At 49.6% G+C, this 26,976-nt stretch overlaps 1 protein-coding gene across 7 annotated transcripts in view; it reads right to left on the bottom strand.

The window, feature by feature from the left end:
• dlg2 (discs, large homolog 2 (Drosophila)) overlaps positions 1–26,976 on the bottom strand; it is a 238,858-nt gene that overhangs the window by 143,896 nt on the left and 67,986 nt on the right. For 5 of the 7 annotated variants that reach the window (XM_018755319.2, XM_018755323.1, XM_018755318.1 and 2 more), the window contains exons 2-3: positions 3,982–4,068; positions 2,795–2,959 (exon numbers count right to left, since the gene is read on the bottom strand). In XM_018755319.2, coding sequence (XP_018610835.1) covers positions 2,795–2,959; positions 3,982–4,068 — 252 coding nt within the window. The remainder of the gene's footprint in view (positions 1–2,794; positions 2,960–3,981; positions 4,069–26,976) is intronic. The other 2 variants (XM_018755316.2, XM_018755317.2) reach the window with 2 other exon arrangements.

Below are 26,976 nucleotides of genomic sequence, written 5' to 3'. Positions count from 1 at the left end.
CAGTCAGCGTGTGTGCGTGCGCGCGTGTGAAATGTATAAATATACACATGTATATGTAAACCAGTCTATCTAGTTGGTAAGGATGTTCCTCCACCACAAAAAGCATGTCTGGTCAACACCAATACTTCCTAGCTAGACTGCTCCTTCACACCGGACAACTCTAAAGGCATTTCTTCACCGTCAAGAATGCAGACCTATCATTTAAATTGTCCAATGCATGAATAAATGTTTCTCCAAAGCGACTCGTAATATTAAAGTACCTTAAAACTGTTTACCTGCTTAAAAACCCATGTCATTTCTACTGGAGCAATTTGAGGCAAGTACCTTGCTCAAGGATACCACAGCAGGGCGAAACAGAAGCTCAAACCACTACGCCACCTGCTGCCCCGTAGTATCGTCACAGAAACAGTCGTTGTGATGGCCTGTTACGAGCGTACGTCATCAGACACTCTCAGCAGTCTCTTACTCTGGCTCTTGGTGTTGGTTTCCATCAACACCTGCTTGACAGATGTCCCTGTGACCCAGTGGGGCCTCTCAAGTGCCAGTCTTCCTTCCACCGGCTCCTTCTCAAAAGGGCCCAGCCAGAGGGCGTAACCTGACACGTTACACCTACCTAGAGTCTCCTCTTACACCGAACATACACTGCTATCGCTGTCCTGCGTCTTCCGACATCTATTCAGTTGAAAAAAAGGAGATGTAAAAGGGTTTTTCCCCTCCCTTCTTTTTTAATCTTTATTTTTTTATTTTTTTTTACATAAAAATAAATGATACACATATCATCTTCCCTTGGAAACAGCCATTTTCATCCTTTTTTTTCCTCCCTTTACAAAGTATGAACAATCAAAACGACATATTTATTCAGGGAGTTCTCTTCTAAAAAAGACATTATTAAACAAGATTCTTTTTACGAAACTCTTACATGCAGCTATGAACACAAGTTAAAATACAGATCTTGCCCCTCTGGTGCAGCTCATTTAGCTCAAGGGAAGAGCGCCACCTAGTGCACCTTTGTGTCATTACACCTTGCAACCCTCAACAGAACACTGAGAGCCTTCAAAATAAGTTTCATGAAATTATTTTCATGTTATTTTCTCAAGGGGGGCGCGGTGGGTTGGACCGGGTCCTGCTCTCTGGTGGGTCTGGGATTCGAGTCCCGCTTGGGGTGCCTTGCAACAAACTGGCATCCTGTCCTGGGTGTGTCCCCTCCCCCTCTAGCCTTATGCCCTGTGTTGCCGGGTTAGGCTCTGGCTCCCCGCGACCCCAAATGGGACAAGGCGGTTCAGAAAATGTGTGTGTGTGTGTGTGTTATTTTCTCATAGTTGTAAGCAAGAGGAGGGGCTGAGTGCCCCATTGATGACCTGCCCAAAAAGCTAACTGTAACTCCTCTAAGTACTATTATTAATATTTTTGGCCCCAGCCAAAACCTGCTAAATTTTTATGCCCTGACACTCTGTTCGCGTATGAACTGCTACAAACATGCCTGAACGTCAACAAGAACGTGAGTTTGCGAAAACAAGGGATGGCATAAAGATAAGATTTTGGGGAAGACCGTTCAAAGCTGGGGTGTCCAACCTGAACTGGCTAATACCCTAAATCATTACTGTGGCCCCAAGTGTAAAAATATCACAGTCTTTGACATACTAAATTTCACATCTCTGAACTGGAAGAACTACTATACTGTATTTTATTTAGGTGTAGTGTGTGTTCAGGTGTATAAGTACCGAGATAACTGTATACTGTAACTGCGTCATCATGGGATTGAGTAGAATGTATAGTGTTTATGGCAGGTATGGTAAGTACCGTAGTAAACTGTGCTGATGTTCTTGGGGGCCACATTATGAGGAACAGGAGGCCGCACATTGGACACCCCTGGTTCAAAGTATTTCAGCAAAGTGGCAGAAATGGTATTTTCTACGTTTTGGAACAAAACAGCTCCAGGATAATGAGCATCTTTAAAGGGGCTTTTCGTCCGAAAATTAGTCTTTTTCAAATCCTACATTTTTCTTTTACTTCACAGAGGCAGAAATGTGAAACGGTGCTCTAATCAGGTGTGCCACTGCAGCGGGCTGAAAGGCTCCCTCGAATTACGAGTTGCGCTCTGACATTTCAAAGGATGCTGACTCACTGACGGCAGGAGATGGAGGCTCGAAGAGTTGCGGCGGAATCGCGACTCGGTGCCTGTAGCGCCAGGGGCCGCTTGAAAAGAATCGCCGATGAACTCCTGACATACGGGAACGGGACTGCGGACGCATGCCATCCTCAGCGCTCTTTTAAGCACGAAGGGTTCCAGGTCCCAGCCGGGACACGGCGGTCAACAACAAACACCACCACGTAGTAGTAGGATTAAATAATGCAGTAACTTTGTCATTGCACTTAACCAAATGGCAAATATTAATGTCGTCTACGAGGTTGTGCTCCGGAGTTGAACGCAGACAAAAAGTGTGAACTTCTCGTTCTGGAAAGCATAGTTCTGCACATGTCTCCAGGCTTCTTCGACGACACCAGAAGCCGTTCGCTTCGCTTTCAAAACAGGCTCGAGGCGTCAAGGACGTGGGGACAGGAGCTTTCCACGGACACGCGTCCGTCCCGAAAACGCGGTAAACGAGCTAACCTGTGACACTTGGAGACTGGCTGCGAGAGGCTTCCTGTAAACTCGGAGTGGAAGTACAATGGCATCGTGGGAATGAAAGCGAGAGGAATGGGCACTCGAACGGCACTTTGCACAGGAGGAAAGGAGGAAACGCCATGTGACAGTCACACGAGAAGCCAGTCGGCATCCGATGAGCTCACTCACCTTGAGGGGGGAGATGTGCGAGTGGGACACATAGCCGTGCACGTTCTCGATCTCCGACAGGTTCTTCTCAGACACGTGCACCAGCTCCGGGGCTCGCACCTCATTGGTCAGCCGGGGGAAGCCGTGATCCTGAGGAGGCGAGTCTTCATCCTGATACCGGTACTGCTTGGGTGGGGAGGTTAGGAGGTGTAGCGATGGGGTGCGGGAGGAGGTGGGGTGGTCAGATCAGGAGGAGGTGGATGGAAGAAAACAACAACAAACGAATCAGAATGACGGGGCCAGCAACTGCGCCCCCCCCCCGATGAGGGAGTCCCGTCTCACATCACACGGACTGCCGAAGGCACTTCTTGCAAACAAAAGACAAAAGAAATGTTAGTAACCAAAAAAACCATGAAAGTATCACACTCCAACTTTTTTTTTTTTTTTTAAAAAGAAAACACAAATTCCCAGATGATGCTGAATGCATGATGCACTTTGCATATGAGTGACTTCGGAAAGCAGCAGAGACATCAAATCCCACATTGTGACCCTTGACAGACACAGGTGCAGCAGCAATGGAAATCAGCGCAATGAGCAGAAGTTCATGTTTTCTACATGGGAATGAAGCCAGGTAACGAGCTCTGAAAAGCACGGTGCTCCTCGGCTAAACCACCGCACACTTGGGCTCTCAAAGACGAACGAAAATCGCCTTCCTCCGTGAGCCATGCAGGTTGGGCATGGGTACCCTATCCTGGTGAACACACGCCTGTCGGCAGCCGCGCTCACTGGGGCCGGTCCCTGCCGGTGCGCTCGTCAAAATAACACGCAGCTCATCTCTGTGCTGAAAAAATATGTATCTATTTCTACAATGGCGCACTTATCTCTTTAGTTTTAATCTTATTGATATTTCATCTATTTAACAACCCTCTTTTTATGTACTGCGTTTCCAGAATCGGCACCTTCGGCTCAGAGAAGGTAGCGGATCTGAAACGGAAGGTTCCGGATCTGCCTGCACCCTGGCGCCGTTTTGCGGTACAGGCAGCGCTTGCTGACGCCATGCTGTGTGGACTGGTGTAGCATGAGCAGGATGAGGGTGGTATGGATGAGGGAGGCGTGGTGCCCCGGGAACCACGAGGCAGCGATGGTGTGGGTGGGGCGAGGGCGGGGTATGGGCAGGCCCCGCCCCCTCCGCTCTAGCTCTGTCTCACCCAAGGTGCGCTCATCAGGGCTGGGTTCATACATGTCGGCGGGGGCTGGGCGGTGTGCGGGGGTCCCTGCACCGCAGCCGGCCTGTTCTGTGGACGACAGAGAGCATTCGCAACTGTGACCGCGTGCCCGGCAGGCCTGGGGAGTGAGGGGAGCGGGGACTGGGCTGCACACGCTCACAAACTTCCACAGTCAGCACGGGCAGAGGCTGCGTGACCCACGTCGTGGCTCCTGGACCACCGGCAGCGAGGACGGAGACGTGGTCAGGCGTCACGAGCAGATTCAGGGCGACAGGCTGATACGTTGGCACCGAGCAAGGCGGCGAGGCTCGGGGAGTTCACGGCATCCAGGGAAGAGGGACGCAAACGCAGCGCGTGACGCAGCACGACACTCGGGGCACGGCAATGACGGCAACACGAAAGTCGGTCAACGCACCAAAACGACACGAAACGATTAGAGCTCGGGGTTCGCATTCAGGAGGAGCGAGAGCACTGCAGTGATGCGCTGCTCAACGGTGGAAACAGTCAGCGATGCACAGTATTTTAACTGCACGTCACCAAATAGATTTAATCGAATTCTGTCTTCCGGCAGCGGCCCACAAAGATGCCGCAAAACGCTGCTTATAAAAACTGAAAAGGACAAGATAAAGTCTTAACTACATTCAAAACCAAGGAATACATTTCACACAAATATTCAAATAAATTATCCATCCATCCATCCATCCATCTTCCTCCGCTTTTATCCGGGGCCGGGTCGCGGGGGCAGCAGTCCGAGCAGAGTACTCCAGACCTCCCTCTCCCCGCACACCTCCTCCAGTTCCTCTGGGGGAACCCCAAGGCGTTCCCAGGCCAGCCGGGAGACATAGTCTCTCCAACGTGTCCTGGGTCTGCCCCGAGGCCTCCTCCCAGTGGGACAAGCCCGGAGCACCTCCCCAGGGAGGCGTCCAGGAGGCATCCGGAACAGATGCCCGAGCCACCTCAACTGGCTCCTCTCGATGCGGAGGAGCAGCGGCTCTACTCCGAGCTCCTCCCGGGTGACTGCGCTCCTCACCCTATCCCTAAGGGTGCGCCCAGCCACTCTGCGGAGGAAACTCATTTCTGCCGCTTGTATCCGCGATCTCATTCTTTCGGTCATGATCCAGAGTTCATGACCATAGGTGAGGGTAGGAACGTAGATCGACCGGTAAATTGAGAGCTTCGCCTTACGACTCAGCTCCCTCTTCACCACAACAGACCGGTACAATGACCGCATTACTGCAGACGCCGCACCGATCCGTCTGTCGACCTGCCGCTCCATTTTTCCCTCACTCGTGAACAAGACCCCAAGATACTTAATCTCAAATAAATTAAGAACTCAAAAATAAAAAAAAGAAATTTAACAACTTTCACATTCAAAATAAAACTATCTCCATTATTAAATTTGAAAGAGAATATTGCAAAATATTTGCGCTGTATCTAATGACTGTCTCTAAAACGGGGAGAATGCGATCGGCTGTGAAATGTCACGCTCGCAGCTACAGGTCTCCTCCTGACAACCTCCTATTGTACTTCTCCATACATCCAGAACGCTCCTGTGCGTTAAATGAGCTGAAACTGCACCTTAATTCTAGTCTTGCTGGCCTCTGCGGTATTTAATTATACGTGCGATGTGCTCCTGAAGACATGAGCTCACAGATTATCCCGGCATTAATAATGAACACACGAAGAACGAGAGCCTCCCACTCCAGGAACCTTCTTTAACTCCTCAGTGAGATCACCTAGAACGGTCAGAGGTCACACAGTCCATCTCTGTGTGTGTGTGTGTGTGTGTGTGTGTGTGTGTGTGCGCGAGACCCACCTGCCCTCACACTGTCAGAGTTTCGCAGACAGCCGCCTTCGAATGAGGAATGACCGTGTTTACAGATAGTGCGCTGGGACCCCGAGGCACACTGTTAATCACACGCCATTAATCACTCCTTAAATCGTGCTTCGAAACTTCACGGTACACACAGAAAACTGAGGATCTACTGTAAGTCATAAATTCACGGCAGCGAATGCATATGAAGCAGAGATCTTTCATGAGGGTCTGTGATGTGACTACTGCAGAGGGGGCTTCCCTGCGTGTTCCCCTTGGGGTTTCTGAACGCAATGAGCACCCCCCCCCAGAGCTGAACAGAGGGTACGGTTGAAGAGGTGGCCTACTGGGTGTGCATACATACACCGCTCTGCTCACCCGGCACAACGAACACAGCATCAGAACAAGAGAAGATGAGAAACAAGAGGCATCCTTTGGCTGTGTCAAACAAAGGCGTCGACAGCCAGCAGGAGATGGGGAAGGGTGCAAGACTGCAGCTCCCTACAATGATTTATATGCTCTGTGGTGCAGTTTTTCACCACAGCCCTGACAACTCCATCCCCTATGCATCCACATACAATGAGGTGAACGTTTGGGGAGCTGTGTTTCCGTGGGCTTCTGCCCACTTCCCCTGTGGATCATAAGGAGAGGGAGGGAGGGAGGGAAGAAAAAAAAAAAAAGTGAGCAGCTGATTTTCAGATGGGACCATGGGATCCTCAGCAGTTTGGTGACGGAACCCCCAACAGGTGAGTTGCAGGAAGGACTTTGCTATTTGAACTGGCACGCCTTCCTCAGTGATTATGCTGAGCATTTGCTTGTACTCACTGAGTGGGACCCGCCACCCGGATTGCCATTTAATACAATTACCTCAATGAGGCAGTGAAGCAGTATTCCACCCGCCTCACGGTGGCACTTGAGGCCTGGATTGTAGTAATGTGACCACCCAAAGAGCTAAGGTAACACATGATGTGTCATCAGGAAAAAAACTACAGTTTCAAGAAAACTTTGCGGACCCTTCAGAATTTCCTGCCTTTCAGTACGAATTACTCAAACTGTGATCTGATCTTCACCTGAGTCACAAAAATAGACAAACGCAATCTGCTTAAACCAATAACACAACTGTACTTCTTGTCAATATTGAGTACATCATTTAAACTGTCTCGACTGGAAAAGCACTTGGTGTTCATCAATCCACAGCAAGACAAATGGTCTACAAAAGGAGTCATTTCAATGTTGTTGCTACCCTCCCGAGGAGTGGGTGCCCCGCAAAAATCACAGCAAGAGTGTAGCATGCAGTGCTGCAGAAGGTAAAAAAGAACCTGGGGGTAATAGGACAGGACCTGCAGAAATCTCAAACTTGTCAAAGTCTCTGTTCATGTGTCTACTGTGAGAAAAGAACTGAACAGTGTTTACAGAAGAACACCACAGAGGTCAAAACCACTGCTCCCCAAGAAAACATTGAAAGACCACCTGGATCTTCTGGGACAATGTTCTGAGAATGAACGAGACAAAAGTGGAACGCTTTGGCAGAAACACGCAACGTTACATTTGGAGGAAATAAAAGCCCTGCACATCAACACCAAAACCTCATCCCAGCCATGAAGCGTGGTGGAGGGAGCATCATGGTTTGGGGCTGCTTTGCCGCCCCAGGGCCTGGAAAGGTTGTAATCAAAGAGGGAACAAAATTTTCCCCAGAAATATTACAGGAGAATGTCAGGGTAGCGGCCCGTCACCTGAAGAGTAATAGAACTTTGGTGATGCAGAAAGACAAAAACTAGAAACAAAGGGATAAATCAACAACAAAATGCCTTAAAAAGAAGATATTTGTGTTGTGGAATGGCAAAGTCAGAGCCTGGACCTCAACCCAACTGAGATGCTGTTGCATGACCTGAAAAGAGTGGTTCAAGCAAGGAACTGAAAGAGAAATGTCAATGAACTGAAGAGAAAGAGAAATGGCCCAAAATTCTTCCCAGCTATTGTGCAAATCTGATCATCTGCTACAAGAAACTTTTCCCCACCCAATTGTTTGTAAAGTGTTATTAGTTTAAGTAGACGGTGTTTGTCTATTGTCTACCAATAAGTCACGAATAATAAAAGCACGTTATCACAATCCACGTCATCCACTATTTATGTCGTTCTGTAAAAGTCTTGGATATAGCTATAATAAAAAAAAGAAAAAAGAAAAACTGAGTAACTTTTTCTTTTAAGCATTAAAATTACTGAAAATATACTGTATAATCTCCGCAATTTTATTTTCTTCCAATTATTGAGCAATTCATCTCATAAAAATATGCAATGTTTCTTATCTTGTTATTAATCAAAGACAGGAACTGTAAACACCGTGGAAGCAGGTTGAATTGGACAGTCCCACTCACCTACCGTTTGTGTGAGTTTTATTAACATCTATTGGCAGGGAGAAAAAGAACAGGTGGCAACACTGTGTTTTAATACCATATTATGTATATTCAGCTAATCTCCATGCTCCGCACATTTTTACATTACCACACCCCAACGTTAAAGATACAGTACCATCAAACTCAACAACGGTGTTGGGTTTAATACTTGTCAGAAGCATAGAATATTATGGTGTACATGGACACTTGCTACCTCTTTGGTCAGCAATAAAACGTTTTCCGTAATCTGCACCCTGATCCATCGAGAACACGAACATCGAGCGCGACTTCACTCTCATCTCTGCCCTTTCATAATCTCCTTTGCATCTTAGATGAAAGTGAGGCTTGCGATGACGGTGTGCGGTCTCTACAACATCAGAGAAGGATCAGATTAGAAGGAGATACCCAAACGCCCCTTCGCTGGGGTCCGGAGTCCATCATTACCTGACATTCTTCTGCTGGGAAGAGTTTAAGTCAGCTACCTTTCCTAAGAGGACCTTCCATAACCCTATCGGGAATGCACAGGTTGCTCTTTGCAGTAAATGGAGAGCTTCGAATGCAGTTGTTACCATGATTATTAACATCATGTTTCACAATCCCTGACTTCCAATTGTGGTACCAAATAATAAGGGACAACGCATGGCATACTGTCTAAACCTGTTCCTTTGTAACCTGAAGGTTCCTGGCTCAAATCCCTGTTCTGCTGTCATACCCTTGATCAAGGTTCTTACCCTGAACTGGGCCAGTAAGATAACCATGCTGTATAAATGGGTAAATCACTGTAATCACTGATCTGGTACTATAACTCATCTTAGGTGTCAGATAAAACCCACATAAACAAATGGACAAATTACACAAAACAGACACGAAAGCAACTGCAGAGGTCACTAATCTTGCATTTGTTAGAAAGAGGTGCTGTCACCCTCCACACAGGTCCCACACAGGGCTCTGTCCACCACAAAAATCATGTGTGAACACTTAAAACAAATACATAATACCGCTGGGGGCTGCAAAGGGCTCAGAGGTGCAAACCTATGACTGATATTCCATTACAGTGGATCCAGCACTGGGGGGGCGGGGGGCAAATCACAATTTATTCACACCATAATTTTCAGGCAGACTCTCTTCCATTAATACTGCAGGCTTTGTTCGTGTCCAGGGTTTAAATAGTGCTCTTCACCCTCTCCAGCTCATTCCGTCCGCGCTACTCGAAAGCGAGTAAGGGTTGCGATCGATCGCAGGGAGACACGGCGCGAGGCACACTGACTAATGAGCAGCGGCGAAGGAGGAGAGCTGGTGCCGAACTGGCGAGCGAAGTGGTGCCAAGAACAACGCCTGCATGTGATTTCAACTATTAAGTGCCAGGGAGGCGGGATTAAAACGCCAATGGGCGGAAACCATCCAAAGGCATCAGCATGAGCTCCTGAATGAACGGAACAGGGAGCAAAGACATCTGTCACCAGCCAGGGCCTTGTCAAATGCGGACAGCACCCACGGGACCGAACCGGGTAGCGGGAGGCGTGCCTGAGACCAGCTGCAAGCTCAAGTCCCACGAGAAGCTCTGCAGTTGTATCCTAGAGCCCTATACTCAAATTCTTCTAGTGAACGACGAGCTAACTAATGACCAGTCCCATTTCATTTATCATCATATGTATTCGCTATTTACAGCAGTCCCTCTACTAAAGAAATTAATCCATTCCCGAATACGGTGTGGACGCTAACATTTCGGACACCGAAAGCCTATTTCGCTTTATTTTAAATGCGGGGAAAAATGCGTTCCCAGTCCATCCAAAAACCCCAGATCAGCTTTCCCAAATATCACCAAAACACTGTAAAACACCCATATAACCCATCATTTCAGCATGATATGAAACACTTCGTGATTAACAGACTCTTAACGAGGTCAGTAATATGTACGTTTCAGAAACTCTCATCCTTATCTTCAGTTGACAGGAGCAAACATTTGAAAATTAAAAGTAGACAAAATATGTGCAGAGAGCAATTCAAAATAAACCAAGAAAGCAATGTACTGCAGTGAACTGTTCCTGTAGTCGGCGAGAGAAGAGAACAACAGCTGATTGCGAGTTGTGGTCGATGGAGAGAGGAGGATGCAGGAAAGAGCTCACGGTTCACTAGCGCCAACTTCAGCGCATCGCTGCCCTTCCGCTTCACTTGCGTCACGTGTGACTCTCTAATTTCTTCGGACGTCCTTTGGATAAATTTCATTGTGCCGATTGTCCGTTCCGTAAATGGAAAATTGGCCGTCAAAAGACGAGGCGCTACACCGAAGTTTCGGATAAAAAGTTTGCAAATGAAGCGATGCCTGCAGAAACAATAGAATTATTATTAATACAATAGTATTGTTTTCAAATAGATGTATTTTTGGCTGAAACGTAACCCCGCAAGTTGACTCAAGACTGCGAGAGAAACCAGAGCGATAAGAGAAGGAACGACAAACAGGAATGAGTAGAAGGATTAACGTTTCCCGCAAGCAGCACCACAGTCACAGTAGCCGCTCTCCTGCCCCTTACATTCTTCTCCTTTACTCGCGCTGGTAAATAGCTGGAGGATTTACACACATTTTGTACATCTGCACTCAGATTGAAAGGGGAGGCTCTCGGAACGGAGGCGACGTCATCGCAGCCAGAAGCATGCTGGGTGATTAAGGACAGGACGTGAACATCTGTGGGGGGGGGGATGGGCTGCGTTTTTTGAGAAAGCACATCTCCGCCATCGTTCCGTGATTCATGCCCAAGTTCACCTGCCACCAATTACAGCGTGCGCTCATCCTCTTCCAGCATCCCATCGTCTCACATGACTTAATGAGAGAGATGCAGTCGCCGTGTCCCGAGCGAAGAACGGTTACGTCTACGTGGGATGGGATAGGAAAGGGAGCAAGGGAACAAAAAAAAGTAGGGGGTGGTGGAGGGGGGGCAAAAATCCCGAACGACTGTCATCCGAAGACTCGGAAAAGCAACAAACAGCCCGGGGTCCCGGTCGCTGGCTCCCGAGTGGCTGGGCAGAAGCGTGGAAGCCGCTGACCTCGAGGGGGAAGGGTGGGGGCGGGGAGCAGAGAGCGGGGTGGGCACGCTGACCGAGAAATCAAACAAGACACGACGAATCAAGATCATCAACAGCGCGAGGGGCTCTTTTTCCAAAGGGCGTGCCGTTCGGAGCGCCGCGCAATCAGGGCCGCCCGGAAAGCGGAAAGTGGGTTAGAGACGGCGCCGCCACGGCCAGGGCCGCGAATCTATAGTTTACCCATGAGGAATTAATGCGCACTCGGGGACAGGGCACAGCTGACACATGCTGTAAAGGTTCAAAACTCATTTGCCCCCGTAAGAAGGATTGGAAGGCAAAAAGAAAACACCCATTATTTAAATGAGCGAAACGGTGGGCGTCGCGACCGGATCGGAAAGCGGGCGCAGGGTTACCGGGAGGAGGGCGCCTCAGCTCCGCGCACGGCTCCGGCTCCTCTCGGAGCTTCTCGCGGAGGCCGATGCGCCCTGACATCGCGGTTAAAAATAATAACTAAATAAATAAATAAGCGAGCGAGTGAACCGGCGCCGCAGCTGCCCGCGAGACGGGAAACATCAAAGGGAAAGCGGGACACGGGTGCGAGGTGCGGGTGGCGGGCCACGCCGTCAGCTCTTCGCTTCGCACCGTGGCGGGAGGAGGAGCGCCGGGACAGGAGAGCGGCCCTCGCCTCCGGGCGCCCGCTCGCCACGTACCGTATATGTACGCGTACTGGGAAAGAGTGAGGCGGGCGACGAGGGGTCAGGGTCCGGGGGTCGGGGTCCCTCACCAGGGCCGGAACAGAAACTGGAGGACACGGATCAACAGGATACACACAAAACTATTCCAGAGCCGAAGAACACGATAGACGGCGAAGCCCAAGAGGAGAAGTTTCCCTGGAATTGCCTACAAATTCCAAAAGCGCCCTCTGGAAATGTCATTTTGAAGTTTTACTCGCATTAAGTGTTTGTCTCATTTTTTCTGCTTTTCACATTTCTCCTCTCCTCCGTAGGCCCTAAGCGCCGCGCCCCCGCCGTCTGACGGGAAACACGGCGCTGCCCTCCGCGCCGACAGGTGGCTCGCTGGCGGAGAGTCCGAGCGAGGGGAAACCAAGCGCGGTAAAACAGCCAATGATTCAAGAGCCTTCATCTTTCATACCAGTTGAGTCTTTCTCCTTTAACACCACCAGTATAAATATATACACACACACACACACCATCTGAAACCGCTTGTCCCATGTAGGGTCACAGGGAGCCAAAGCCTATCCCGGCAACACAGGGCACAAGGCCGGAGGGGGAGCGGACACAACCCGGACAGGACGCCAGTCCATCGCAAGGCAACCCAAGCAGGACTTGAACCCCTGACCCACCGAAAGCAGGACCCGGTCCAACCCACTGTGCCACCACCCCCCCGTATAAAAAAAACCGACTATTATTAGCATTACTACCATCTCCGCATTTCAGCAGTGATCTCCAAACGTTTCCACACTGGTTTCCCCATTTACGCAACAGGGTATTTTTATTGCCTCAATTCAGGAAAAGCGCCTTGATCGGGGACAGGGATTCAAGCCCAGATCCCTCTAACACAAGCTGATGGTTTCATGTGGAACGCCACCTGCTGCTAACTGGCCTCACCTACAACAAACTACACCTACGAAGTTAAGAAGCGCGAGGGTTGAGGGTTCAAGGCCCGCGAGGTTCCCGGGAGCGAACGAACGTCAGTGGAGTTTACGTACAGTCTCCTTCACGTACAAGAAACCAGAGGCGCATCTGTGCCCCGTCGACCCATGAAAAGTATCCGGCAGCCGGCAGACGAGAGACAGCCGAACCATGTAAATCGAGGTGCTGCTGATCACCTGTCCTTCGGCACCAGTCGTCGTCTTGACAGACGAGCGGCGTTGTGTCTGAAATGATCATCGGGACAGATCCAAAACAATAGGGAGGTGGTCTCCTTGGGATGGAAGAAGTGCCCCGCGCTGCCGTCCGCCGACATCCCTTCGCAACGCCACCGCTGCTCCCACGCCGCCCCTCCCCCCACACGGCGGATCAGATGCGGTAAGAACATGGCTCACTGAAGCCGAGCTCCACTCTACCTCATTAGACTCCTGTCGAACAAGGTCTACCGAGGATCCGCGTCCTCGCCGCCTCAAGAGCGGAGGCACTGCCAAATCCTACCCGGGGACTGTACCGCGGTGGCTCTCATCACCTGCCTCCAGCGTTACAATGCAGCCCTTAGATACAATCTACAATGACAAAATGCGCAGAACGTGTCCCGCACCAACTCAGTAGAGGAATCCAACGCGGAACCATCACGCTTCGTCCCGGCCCTTAAAAAGGGTCCGTTTCACAAGCTTCCGGCCAACGCGGGCGAGCCCCTGCTGACGTCCCAGAACGCGTCGGCGCAGAGATCCGTTGACCACACGGGAACCTGCGAGTGGACCGGGTGCGAGGCCCCACTCAATTATTATCAGTTTGGGGCGCATGTGGAAGAGCGGCTCATGTGAGCAACACGTGAGCAGGAGGAGTTTCACACGCTGAAGCTCAGCGGCGCTCTACGCGCTGCAGCCTCCTGGGCACCATCCCCGCACACTTACATTGCGGTTATTTGTTCGGCTGATGCTTCCCTCCAACAGTGATTCACGCTACACGTGCGCGCCAAACTAATGCTTACTTACCTACGCTTACTTACCCATTTGTAGCCGGGTCTTTTTTACCGGAGCAGTTCGGGCCAATTGAGCAAGGGCACTAGCACGAGGTAGATTTCGAACCCGGATCCTTAACCGCTCTGCCACCTGCCAAAGTAACGTGCGCTCAACCCTCGGTCCAAATGAACACGTTCGCCTGCGCTTGCGGTGACACCGCCAGCACAAAACCCCGCACCCGCCGCCCCGTGGGTGAGACGCGCGTCCGGCACACCTGCAGGCACGAGGGGCCGCCTACCTTACATCCAAACACCAGGGACAGAGTGTTGTTGGAGCAGGCAACTTTGCAGTGGCAGAGCATGGGCGAGAAGCAGCTGGGGTTCCTCACGATGGGAGACATGGTCCTCCGTGGGGGGCCACGGTGGGGGGGGGGGGCGGGGGGAGGCGGACGGGAGCTCCTCCTCTTCCCTCGGCTCCGGTCGGAGGGGTGCGGGAGCACCGGGACCCTACGAGTCGTGGCGGATGCCGGTGATCCCTCACAGAGCCACGGTGTGGCCGCTCCGCCGGCCGTCTCTCGCTCGTCTCCTGCCTGCCACAGCCCCCCCCCCAACCCCCTCCCGCCTCCTCGCTCACCCTCCCCTTCCTCTCCTTCTCTCTCGCTCACCCTGTCTCGCACTCTCCGGCTGCCTCACGTTCCCCGACTGCCCCTGCGCTGCTCTGCCTGCCATCATTCTGTAGTAGGAGGATCCCGACTTCGCCGGGGGGGGGGGTTAAGTCTTTCCACAAAAGAGAAACGACAAGAGGAAGGAGAGCGGCGCACGAGGAGGCGCACGCTCACTCCGAACTGCGGCTGGATGTGTGTTTCTGTGAGGAGGGGGAGGGGTCGAGTGTGATGGGGTGACAGCACCCTGAGCCAAGGGAAGACCCCCCCCGCTCAGTGTGGACCTGTGTAACGAGGTGTAGGAGATAGGTGTTTGAGCAGGACCTCCTCCGATGGGTTGTCAAGAAAGCCAAGGCTGTAAAGCATGTCTCTCTCTCTCTCTCTCTCTCTCTCTCTCTCTCACACACACACACAGGCTCAGTGAACCCCTGCCACTGCTCTCTCTGCACAGGGAACACAAACATTTCGGTGGCTACTTGTCGCTTTGGATGAGGATAAAGCTCTGAGACATTCCCACAAAGAAACAACGAGATGTACAATGCACGTTGCAACGCTGCAGGAAACCGCAGCACTAAACACACCCTCTGCATATGATATAAGCCACAGTTGATAGAGTTGCGGTTAGAGCTGCTGCCTTTGCATCAGAAGGTCACCGGTTGGAATCCCACCTCCTGCTGTAGTTCCCTTGGTCGAGGTACTTACGCCGAATTCCTCGAGAAAAGAATTACCCAGCTGTCTAAATGGGTAAATCACGGTAAGCAGCTTGACGCTGTAAGTCATTTTGGAGAAAAAAATTCGGGCAAATACACCTGCGCTAGAAAGACACCGTTTTTAAAAGGAACACTCTGGGGACTGCAGAGGAAACTGCGACGGAGGATGACAATGATGATGATGATGATGAGCTAAATGCACCCGGGGCTCTTGGGATGATTTGGAGGAGCGTGATAGGGCCGCCTGAGACGCTGCAGGGACAGCCCGCGGGCACCGGCCGTACAGGTGTGCAGGGCTCTCATTAACCCCTGCGTATGAGAGCATCTCCGGGGACGAGGGGGGACAAGCACATCATCATCCCTACAGCCACTGGTGGGTGTGGGGTGTGTGTGTGTGTGTGTGTGTGTGTGTGTGTGTGTGTGTGTGTGTGTGTCTCTGATTGTGATGAGCCCATCTCTTCCCAAACATCTCTGTTTGCGTCCCATGAGTCAACATGTGTTTCTGTGCGTCTGTCTCGACATTTTCGTCTCACTCTGTGTCTGCATGTCTCTATGAGTCAATATGCATTTCTGTGTGTGTCTCTGTTTGCATACATTGTGTGTGTGTGTGTGTGTGTGTGTGTGTGTGTGTCTACCATGAAAGATGGTACCCTGCTTCCAAGTCCCACCGTACAAATCCCGACTCCCACGCGATGGGACCACATTTCCCTCCCGTTCCCAGCAGCTGCTTCCCCACACACACATACACACACAGACCACCTTAATATTCATGTCATCACTATAAATATTACATGGAGATTTCCTTTCATCTGCCCACTGTGACGGGACCTGCTTTTATGTCATTCTAAGTTAGGCCCCCCCCGCGTGAATAGACAGCTTTAAAAAGCAGCCCCACACCACATAGCGCACATCTGTAGGCCCCGGAACAGGGCATTCTGGGTAGAGGCTACCTTAAACATTTCACTTTGTAGGGCACACGAAACCCGCAAGCAAACACAACAAGAAACGCAAGGAACTGCAGCGTTCGTTCAAGATGTGGTTACGGTGTTTACACATGTATAAGGACACACACACGTCAAGCCATGCGCACAGAGGCACATGCTTACACACACACTTAAGGGAGCACGCACGCTTACAGGCAAATGCACACTTGGGCCAAACGTCAATCATCTCTCTCTTACTCATACTCTCTCACTCACACACACACACACACATACCATAGGCATATATGCCAATCAAAAGGACAGAAAATACATATTAGAAAAGGAAAAACAACAGTAATAAATGCTCTATTCCCAAAGTCTGCACAGAAAACCTAACATTTAAATAACACTCATATATGTTAAAGTGAAGGACGTTAAAACGAACGAAAAGCTGGTTTTGAAATGTTATATATTTGAGGGATCTGAACCTATTGCTGCGTTATACTGAAATGCAGGGAACGTGCACTCAAACACACTTGTGTAAAGTAAGAAGGGTATTCACACTATGGAACCAGCAGGGTGTAAACCTCAGTGTGGCCAGTAGATGGAGCAATGGCACTGAGGCTCCTCATCACCACCGCTGGGGAGTCTAATCACCATCCATTAGAAAGAAACCTTTATTCACTAAGAAGATTATTCTACCCTTTAAAAGTGCTATTTTTTCCAACAGAGGAAAGAATTTCGCTGCGGAAAACGAAGAAACGCTCAAGTTCGCACTTGTTTCCAAAGCTGCTCGGAATCAAATCTGGTGTGAAGTGTGCTGTCGAACACGTGACGCGGTTATGTAATAGAAAAAAAATGTATGCTGATTTAAGGCTTAATCCCCAGTGGCGTTACCTAACTGCCGTATCACTGTGATTTATTCAGGTGACACGGGGATCCTAGTGCTAAGTCAACTTAATAAGGCGAAAAATAATCTCACAGCTGTCAGAGCCTCGAACAAACTGATATCAGGTGACAACATTTAAATAAAAAAATCTTTGAGCACTCAGCTCTGCTAGAGAGCACTGCAGGCCAGAGAACAGAGTCCTATTATTCTCTTTGGAACTGTGCACTGGGTCGATTGGCTGTAAGGCCGCGCCTTGGACCGCAGGATGGCGGTCACTTCTGCTTCCCGTCCTCAGTGCCGCGGATGTTGCGGAACACAGATCCCGACCAAAAATGCGAGCCTCAGTGACGTCCAGCACCACTAAAGGCCAACAGGTGCAGGAAGTCCATTCGGAGTGCCTCAACCCGAAACATCTCTCGGACATCTTAAGAGGAAAAAAATAAAAATTAATAAAAGCATTCAAAGCTGAAAAGGCAGAGCAAAAACTGGAAATGATAAAATGCATGGTATTCTCTTGAACGGCAAAGTGAATTACTATGATTTACTGTACATTTAGGACAAAACGATACCTTAAAAAAAGCCCAGCAGAAAGGGCTAATGGGTGATTGCAATAATTAGATTAGGAGAACAGCCTTTTTAGGGTTAGGGTTCTAATAAAAATAATCATATTTTTTATTTTATATAGCGGACAAGCAGTATCAGCTCTTAAAAAAAAAAAATGACACCAGAAAATGAACAAGAAAAATCGATCCATTATTAATGAACAGAATGGTGCGGAGCAATGGGGAAAGACTGGATGCGAGAAAAGGTAGATCCTGCTATATGTTTCGCAGGGCAATCACACACACGCGCTCTCACTCGCTCACACCACAGGCAGTTCAACGTCACCAATTGAGCGAAAACGTGCGTTTGAAACAGGAGGGCAGCTCGCAATTCGGGACTCCTGAAAGAATACTGCCTACCCTTTCTGGATCAATGACATTGGTGTAGCCCCCCCAGATTCGAAAAACTGATTTGAGGGGCCACTGAAAACTTGAAGAGTGGAAGGAGTCTCCCTTTAAGAAGAAAAAAAAAAAGGGGGGGAAAAAAAACGAATAAATTGCTGAACCCTCCTTTTGAAATTGATGCTAGACAATTTAATAATTTGTTGAGCTTTTAAGCAGTTGAGTTCACGGAGGAGAAAACTTTCTGAAACAAGAATTGGATTGTGGGCCCCCTCAAAGTGTGGAGCTCTAGAATGACCACCATTCACTCCTCTAGCGACAGCGCTGCTTTGGACAGCGGGAGGAAACCAGAGCAGCTGGAAGAAAAACATAGAGGCAAGCAAACTCCACACAGACCATGCCATTGCTGCAACACTGCACCGTGCAACAACAACAGAATAAAACCAAATAAAAAAAATAATAATAATAGCAAAGATTAAAGATGAAAATGAAAGGGGACAGAAAAAAGGAGCATACAAATGTGGGTCTGAACCCTAATCCTGGATATAAAGATGTCTGTAGTAGTTCTGACACTGTGGACTTGGTCCAGAATTCAGTTGTGTCCATACTCACAGATGAGACAGCTGGAACAGCTGGTGGGGTAGTGGTTAGAGCTGCTGCCTTTGGAAGGTTGCAGGTTTGATCCCTAACTCCAGCTGTAGTACCCTTGAGCAAGGTACTTACCCTCAATTGCGCCAGTAGAATGACCCAGCTATACAGATGGGTAGCTGTAAGGTTCTAACTGCAATAACTGTAACCTTAACATTGTAAGTGGCTTTGGAGAAATGCATCAGTGAAATGAATAAATAGAAAATATAAAACAAGGCAAGAACTCTGCACGTTTGCTTAGAAACGGGTGAAGCCCCACGACTCAGCTTCCCCACTTAAGTGAACGGCAATGAGCTCTCGCTACGAGCACCCGGTCTTTAGGAACTAATCCCCTCACCCAGCGGAAGCCTGCGTGGGTCGATATTACATCATGCGGTACTGTACACATCCGAGCGAGTCTAATAAATGGCATCATTTCGCTGAAGTGGGTCCGAGGGCTACGTGTCACCTCCTGTTCGTCCATGGGGGGGCAGCCGGAGGGATCGGTAGGACACGTGACTAATATATTCACACTGCAGTTAGTCGATATTGAAAATCAGGGCCATAACAATACCCCCATAACTTTTCGTCCTTTTCGCTATGGTATGGGTGACTGTTTGCCTTACACGTTTACACATGCACACACACACACACACTTTCTGAACCGCTTGTCCCATACGGGGTCGGGGGGAACCAGAGCCTACCCGGTAACACAGGGCATAAGGCCGGAGGGGGAGGGGACACACCCAGGACGGGACGCCAGTCCGTCACAAGGCACCCCAAGCAGGACTCGAACCCCAGACGCCATGGGAGAGCAGGACCCAGTCCAACCCATTCACGTGCATATAGAAATGGTTAAAATATTAGTTATTTCATTCTAACCATTAATGTGTACCTCTAGGTAGCAGGGGCAGTACACAGCTTGGAAATACACATAACCCTACCACTCCCCCCCCCCCCCCCACACACACACACACAGTTAACTAAGCAAACAATGAGAGGAAGTGTCATGCACGGGTGAGAGTTAAATAAATGTACCTGCAGTGGAAGTGCCACCTACAGAACTTTGCACAAACACACAATCACACACACTTACCGTGGCAAAGCAAATCAGGGACAAGTGGCACACAGAGCACCCATTTATTCATAATTATACTGCTCCAAAACTCAAATCAATTAAAACAAAACAAAGGACTGATTAAAAGTAATACTGCAGAATAAAATGCCTTGCTTCAATAAGCCACGATGGCCTGTTTTCGTCCTATGGGGTATGCGACCTGTCCTTTAGAGAATGCCATCGTTGTTGAAAATGTCTTAGTATAAAGTAGAAGCTACAAACAGGCAGCACGGTGGCACAGTGAATAGCGCTGCTGTGTCACAGCACCTGGGTGGTGTGAGAGGACGTGGGTTCGATCCCCACTCAGTCTGTGTGGAGTTTGTATGTTCTCCCCGTGTCTGTGTGGGTTTCCTCCGGGTGCTCTGGTTTCCTCCCACAGTCCAAAGACATGCTGTTCAGGTTCCCCCATAGTTTGAGAGTGACAGAGTGTGTGTGTCTGTGTTCCACTGATGTATGGATGAGTGACCCAGTGTAAGTAGTGTATCTAGTAGTGCAAGTCACCTTGGTGAATAAGGTGTGCGGGCTAGTAACACTACATAGTATCCGTTGTAAGTCACTTTGGAGAAAAGCATCAGTTAAATAAATTAAAATGAAAAAAAAAAAATCCAACCACCTATCATTTCAAAAATGTATTTTGCATTTAAAGAGCAAAAATACTTCATGCAGTTTAACATGGGTGTAACATCATCTTCCATAACCAGTGTAACAGAGCACCTTCCTCCAGAGTTCAGAGAACAGTTTCAGAATATAAATGATGGCTTGCAACTAATAAAACAAAAAACAGGTCGCTGCCCTCTCTAAGAGCCGTACCTGTCTGTATCAAATTATTAACGCTGAACCTCCTGCTGACAGCGGTTCTGGAAGGAGCGTGCAAGACCATCGTCCGTGAACCATAATGCTTATGTTCGCTAATTGGTGACTTTATAAGGGGTGTTGCAACGCCTGGTTCGCAACAGAGAAAATCCCGAGCGGCACAGCGGGTAGCTGTGGTGCCTCACAAGCCGTGTTGGAGTGTTTCCTCCAGGTGCTCCGCTCCCTCCCGCAGTCTGAAGACGTGGGTTTTGAGTGAACTGGCGGCTGTAAATGCTCTGTGAACACGTGCGCGTGTGTGTTAGAGAGAGAGGGTGCCCGGCGACGGACTGGCATCCTGTGCAGGAAGAACCCTGTGTCACACCCTGTACCACACACAGAGGCTCAGGAGCACGGCGACCCCGCACTGGACCAACGGGTCCTGAAAACGACGGATGGATCGATAAGGCCGTGACATTTACACTCCTTTAAAGCCAAACCCTTCCGTTCCCAATTATTTCCGATGAACTTCAGGCTGCATTATGATTCTGGACAGCACGCACCTAACCCGCACAGCACATGGCTTACCCGGAAGATGCCGTTAAAGTTATACCATTAAAGTTAATAAATGGATCCTTTTCAAATTCGACTACTTAAACATTGATGCGGTTCATGTAAACAACTGGGCCTCCGACATGTAACAAATGTAACCGCGGGGTCATTGACGCTTGGTCTTTAGCAAAATTATTCTATCAAGTCAGTGTCGGATCTTATACGGCAGCTGCTCCCTCGCACTTATCCTTCCCTTTGCAGATGACTGTGTCGGAAGCCCTTTGTTGAGAAACAGGTGTGCTGCACCAACGCGACGTGCGGCGACAACAGGTATAGAGCCCAGGAACCGCTTATCTCCACACTCAGCACTTTCCGACAGTTCAGACGCGACCTTGGCTCCTGCGACGAGGAGAATCTCGCCAAAACGTCCGGGACATTTTCACCTGCAATGGCAGCTCTGTCTGGGCACCTGGAGGTGGGGAAGGGGGGTGTGATGAAGAGAAGCCCCCCCCAGCTGCCGTGCGCAGGATGCGGGAGGGTGGGACGCAGCCGGCTCCGAAAGCGAGGCCGACGGCACTCCCATGCGCCCCCTAGGCACGAGCGGCCTCTCGTCTCTCCGCTTCGCCGAGAGACACGAAAAGCATGCGCTGCCACCATGTGTTAGAATCTGTTTTCTTTTTTTAATGAGCATATGAATAAATCAGGTGAGGGGGAAGTGCCGCAGTTGGTGCTGGAACACAGCCCAGTGCGCTGTAGTGCTGCTGCTGCTGCTGCTGCTCTCCTCCTCCTCCACCGTGACAGATGCGGCTCCAGAGGATGGACAAGCAGAAAAGCAAAGTGGAAAGGAGGTTCGCAGGCGGCCTTGCGGGCAGATGTTCACACGGCGGAACACATCTCGTGATAAGACGAGGTATGGCCGGTCGCGAGGAGAGATGGACAACGTGAGCCAGCAGGGAGAAAGTATTTACAAAACACGGGTACCAAACACACACCGGCACCTTTAAGAAAACCAGAAACTAAGGATGCTTCAAACCCTCTGACTGGGGAAGAAAAATGAAAAACTCAGCAAAAAATAAGTCCTGGTTTCCTGCAGCTGGGGAGTCATCTTCAGGACAGGAGGCCCCACCCCCTTCCTTTAACTCTGCTCTGCCAGCTTCGGCCCATCTCCTCCATCAAGGGCCAGCTGGTTCTCATGACGCCGTTACGTGCACAAAGTAACAAAGTCTTCTCCTTCCTACAGTTCCGGCGATCACACGCGTGGGACAGACTGCACAGAAGACCGAAAGGAGAGTGAGCCGCAAGTGTCCCACATCTCTGGGACCGGTTGCAGAAGAATCGGGAAGAGGCGCCCCCTCGATTCCCGATCAACTTGTTAACCCGATGCTCTCTAACTTTTGGAAAGCGTACTCAAACTTATGACTGGTACTGGGAGCTGCCTGCCACTAACCGGCCGCAGCAGCACGCGCATCTGTTCATCCCCCGTGTGATTCGGACCGTGGACAAGGTGAAAGACGACATTCACCAGCTGCATGACACATTTACATTGACTCGTTTAGCAGATGCTCCTGTCCCGAGTGACATGCAGTTAAGGGAAGAGAAGAGAAATTCACTCCACCGACTTAAGAACTTTAGATGCAGACATGTGATTGTCAAAGCACAGTATGGCCCATACCACAGTTTTTACTGGCGCACGTCACAAGATTAGCAGTATTCCAAACTCACTCACTATCTGAACTGCTTGTCCCATTCAGGGTCGCGGGGAGCCGGAGCCTAACCCGGGAACACAGGGCGTAAGGCCGGGGGGGACACACCCAGGACAGGACGTCAGTCCGTCGCAAGGCACCCCAAGCGGGACTCGAACCCCAGACCCACTGGAGAGCAGGACCCAGTCCAACCCGCTGCGCCCCCCAGTATTCCAAACTGACAGGAAATAAAGTTGACTGTGACAGGTGCTGTGATGACTGATTAGATTACAGAGAAGTTGGGACATTGGAAGAAATGGGTCCAAAAGAGACACGTTTTGAGACTCTTCCTGAACATCGAAAGGGATTCAGCAATTCTGAGGAAGATGGGGAGCTCATTCAATCACACTGGAGTCAAAACCAAGAATCTACTGACTTTCAGTTTTGGGCCTTTCATGAGAGGGATCATAAAAGCTTCTCCATTTACATCACCAGAGTGCAACGGTCAGGCCCCGAAGGTTTTGAGGCGCAGATCCTTTGAGCGTCTTTTAAGGCGTAACCAGAGTCTTGAACTTTAACGTTATTCGCACGAAGTCAGCGGAGAGAGACGATGACGGGAGATGGGAACACTTTGGCAAGTCGAATGCAGCTCACAACAGGGCATTGTGAATCGGCTGGAGAGGTGCGACGGAAGACCGGACAGGAGGGAGTTGCGGTCGTCCAGATGGGAAATCACCATGGCCCGGAGCAGGAGATGCGAAGGGTAGGTTGTGAGATATGGGCAACTCCTGCAAATGTGATACAGGAGGCGTCTGCAGGATGAGGTTACGGCTGCAGTGCACTGGGAGTTGCAAAGACTTGAGCAGATTGTTACTCCCAAACTCTTGACTGATGAAGCTGATGAAATGAGCAAATTGTTCTACTTGATGCAGAGTTCCCAAAAGGTGGAAGATGGAGAATCTGTCTTTGAATGGCCTAGTTGAAGATGGATACAGGCAGAGAGGGCTATGATGCGGGGGAGGCGGGGGTGACCTGGGCAGGGTCAGCATAGCAGAGATAGGAGAACCTGTGAGAGGCAATGAATAGCCAAAGGAAATGGTACATATGGAGAAGAGTACAGGGTGCCCGCGAAGAATATGCAGCGTGCACAAATATTTATTTATGAAAATGCATATCCTGCTTGTTGAATGAACAGCATCATCAGTGGCAGACAGCATGCTTCGCAGTGCATCCTCAACATTTTTCCCTAACACCTTCCCATCAAGTGGATTCCAAACATGTCAGAGCAAATGAGCCATTGCAGCGTGCTTCTTCGCATTACAAACACGAGGATGCCAAACGGAGAAAAATGCGGATGGGGAAAAGGCTGTCGGCAGCTTCCTGAAGGGAGAATTTTTACAAAATAAAGCTCCCAGCGCTCACGAAGCTCTTCAACACCTCATTTATTTTTCCCAGACAAATTCCACGATTCCCGCACGGAGGAGCCGTCGGGTCTCTCGCTGCTGGCCGTGCAGATGGGAATGAAGTGGAAATTAATATGGGCCTTGATTACTTTAAACAAGATTTAATTACTGCTGAAGAGAGGCAATTAATTTGTACCTCGCTCCTTGGGTTCTGCGGTTAGAGGTTGAACATGGCGTAGTACAACCCCTTGAGCCCGGCTCTGGTTTCCAAGCGCGCCGGTCGCCAGGACAACGAGCGCTTGTTCCCAGCTAGCCCTCACCCCGTGAGAACCCAGCCTTGGCATTCTTTGTGTCCACAGGTTGCAGTCTGTTAAGGATGCCCTCATCTGAGCAGGTACCAAGATCAAAGTCATGAAAAGGTCCTATGAACAAACATTTCAATAAATGAAACAAAATCAAAATATTTCAAATATTACTACCACTAGAATAGTAGTATAACAGTAACAGTATTTGTAAGTGGCACTTGTGCTGGTCTAACTGGTCCTTATAGTTTCATGTTATCTGTGAATAAAAACTAAGGAAGTGGGAAAACGATGAGCAAAGTAAACAGCTTCAAAAAAAATTGCCCTAATTGGTAAATATAATGTTATATATGTAATAAACATACATGCGGTAATGCTAAAATGACACTGATGAGCTGCAATGGACTAGGGTTCCATACGGGGTGCACCCCACATTTCCGGGATAGGCTCAGGACCACCACAACCCAGAGGTTAATAGTAGTAAACAAGCAAAATAACAGGATCCAAAGAACCATCCCAAAAAGAAGGCACTAACAGTGGCCACTTTATTAGGTACACATGTTCGTTGATTCCGACAGCCTGCTCCTCCAAACACCTAATGTGTTTTATAACTTGCGGTGGCGCAGTGGGTTGGACCGCAGTCCTGCTCTCCAGTGGGTCTGGGGTTCAAGTCCCGCTTGGGGTGCCTTGCGGCGGCCTGGCGTCCCGTCCTGGGTGTGTCCCCTTCCCCCTCCGGCCTTACGCCCTGTGTTGCCGGGTAGGCTCCGGTTCCCCGTGACCCCGTAAGGGACAAGCGGTTCTGAAAATGTGTGTGTGTGTGTGTGTGTTTTATAACTCAGTATACAAAGTGTGTGTGTCAACATGTTTAGTTACTGTTGGCCTAAGCAAGACTCGCAATGTAAGAGATGCCACACATGATATCTCCAACACCTCAGAAACACACACACACACACACACACACACCATCTGAAACTGCTCATCCCATACAGGGTTAAGGCGGACCGGAGCCTAACCTGGCAACACAGGGCGAAAGACTGGAGGGGCAGGGGACACACCCAGGATGGGACGCCAGTCCGGCGCAAGGCACCCCAAGCGGGACTCGAACCCCAGACCCACCGGAGAGCAGGACCTACTCCAACCCACTGTGCCACCGCACCCCACTACCTCAGAAACAGACATACACAAAAGCAAGCTGACGAACGTGTGGCTGAAGATCTTTAGAAACTGCGCTATCAAGTTGCCGTGGACCAAACTCCAGAAGGGATTAGTTTCCAGCACCTTGTTGAATTCGTGCCTTCAAGATTTCAGGCTGATCTGGCAGTAAAGAGATAAATACCCAGTGCTAGGTAGGTGGTCGGTGTACAATACAGGACGAATATTCAATAAGCAAACTGCTGGTGTGAAAACAGAAAAAAGCTTAAGACAGTACATAAGGAGCTATGTTAACTGCATTTATTTTAACTGAATTTATTCAATTTGTTTCAAAACACTGTACATGTATGGAATGCAGCTCACCAGATATTTAAGCTAGTCAACCAACCAAGCAACTTCAATAACCGCTCGTCCCGAGCAGGGTCACGGCGAGCCGAAGCCTTTCCCAGAGACACTGGGCGCAAAGCTGAAGGGGGGGGGGGGGCACACACCCTGGACGGGACGCCAGGCCATCGCAGGGCCACAATAGGCACCCGGCCAGGCAAAAGTACTGGAGCAATTGCAGGGCAAACACCTTGCTCAAGGGCACTACAGGCGGAGGCGGGGATCGAACCGGCAACCCTCGGAGCCAAAGGCTACCGCTCCAACCACGACGCCACCAGCCGCCCAAGTTAGTCAACCATTCAGTCATTTTCACATCAAAGTTCAAGCAGCGTGGTTCAGCTTCCACACGCAGCTATCTGCGTCCACTGCGTGGGCTTCAGCCCTTTCAGACTGTGTGCAACGTGGCTATGGCTGCTTTCCACAGCAAGCTGTGTCTGCACCACCCATGGCTCCCTGCAGGATCACCCACAGGGCTCGTGAGGCAGGGCCTCAGGACAAGGCCAGTTCCGGCCCGAAAGAGCGGCAGCAAGCAGAAGGACACGCAGTGGGGACTGAAGGAGCTTCAAACCAAACAAACAAGCAGGTGTGATAATTGTTTTCTAAATATGAATATCGTTTTTCACAAAAATTAATTTCTCAACAGTGGTCCCCCTTCTCACTGGCTAACAATCAAAAATGAAGTAGGGGACTTTGCTTTTATTTTAGGCATAGTTGTAGGGAAATGAACTGTGTGCAGTGTCCAAAAGTTAATGTACTTCTTTGCTTTGTTATATTATTATGAGTTGCTTGGCTGATTTTATACTTCAACTATTTTATGGCTTATAACTTTTTAACCATTTAAAGAGTGGCTTGTTTTTAAAATTTAGACATTACAGTAAAAAAAAAAAAAATAAGGTAAGTGATCAAGGGCAGTACATCAAGAGCAGGGAGTGGGACAAACCTCGGGATTCAAGTGAACATCCTTAAATCGCTCCATGATC

The sequence above is a fragment of the Scleropages formosus genome, chromosome 4 (genome assembly GCF_900964775.1).
Source record: "Scleropages formosus chromosome 4, fSclFor1.1, whole genome shotgun sequence".
Lineage (NCBI taxonomy): Eukaryota > Metazoa > Chordata > Actinopteri > Osteoglossiformes > Osteoglossidae > Scleropages > Scleropages formosus.
This window is presented reverse-complemented; position numbering and strand designations above follow the sequence as displayed.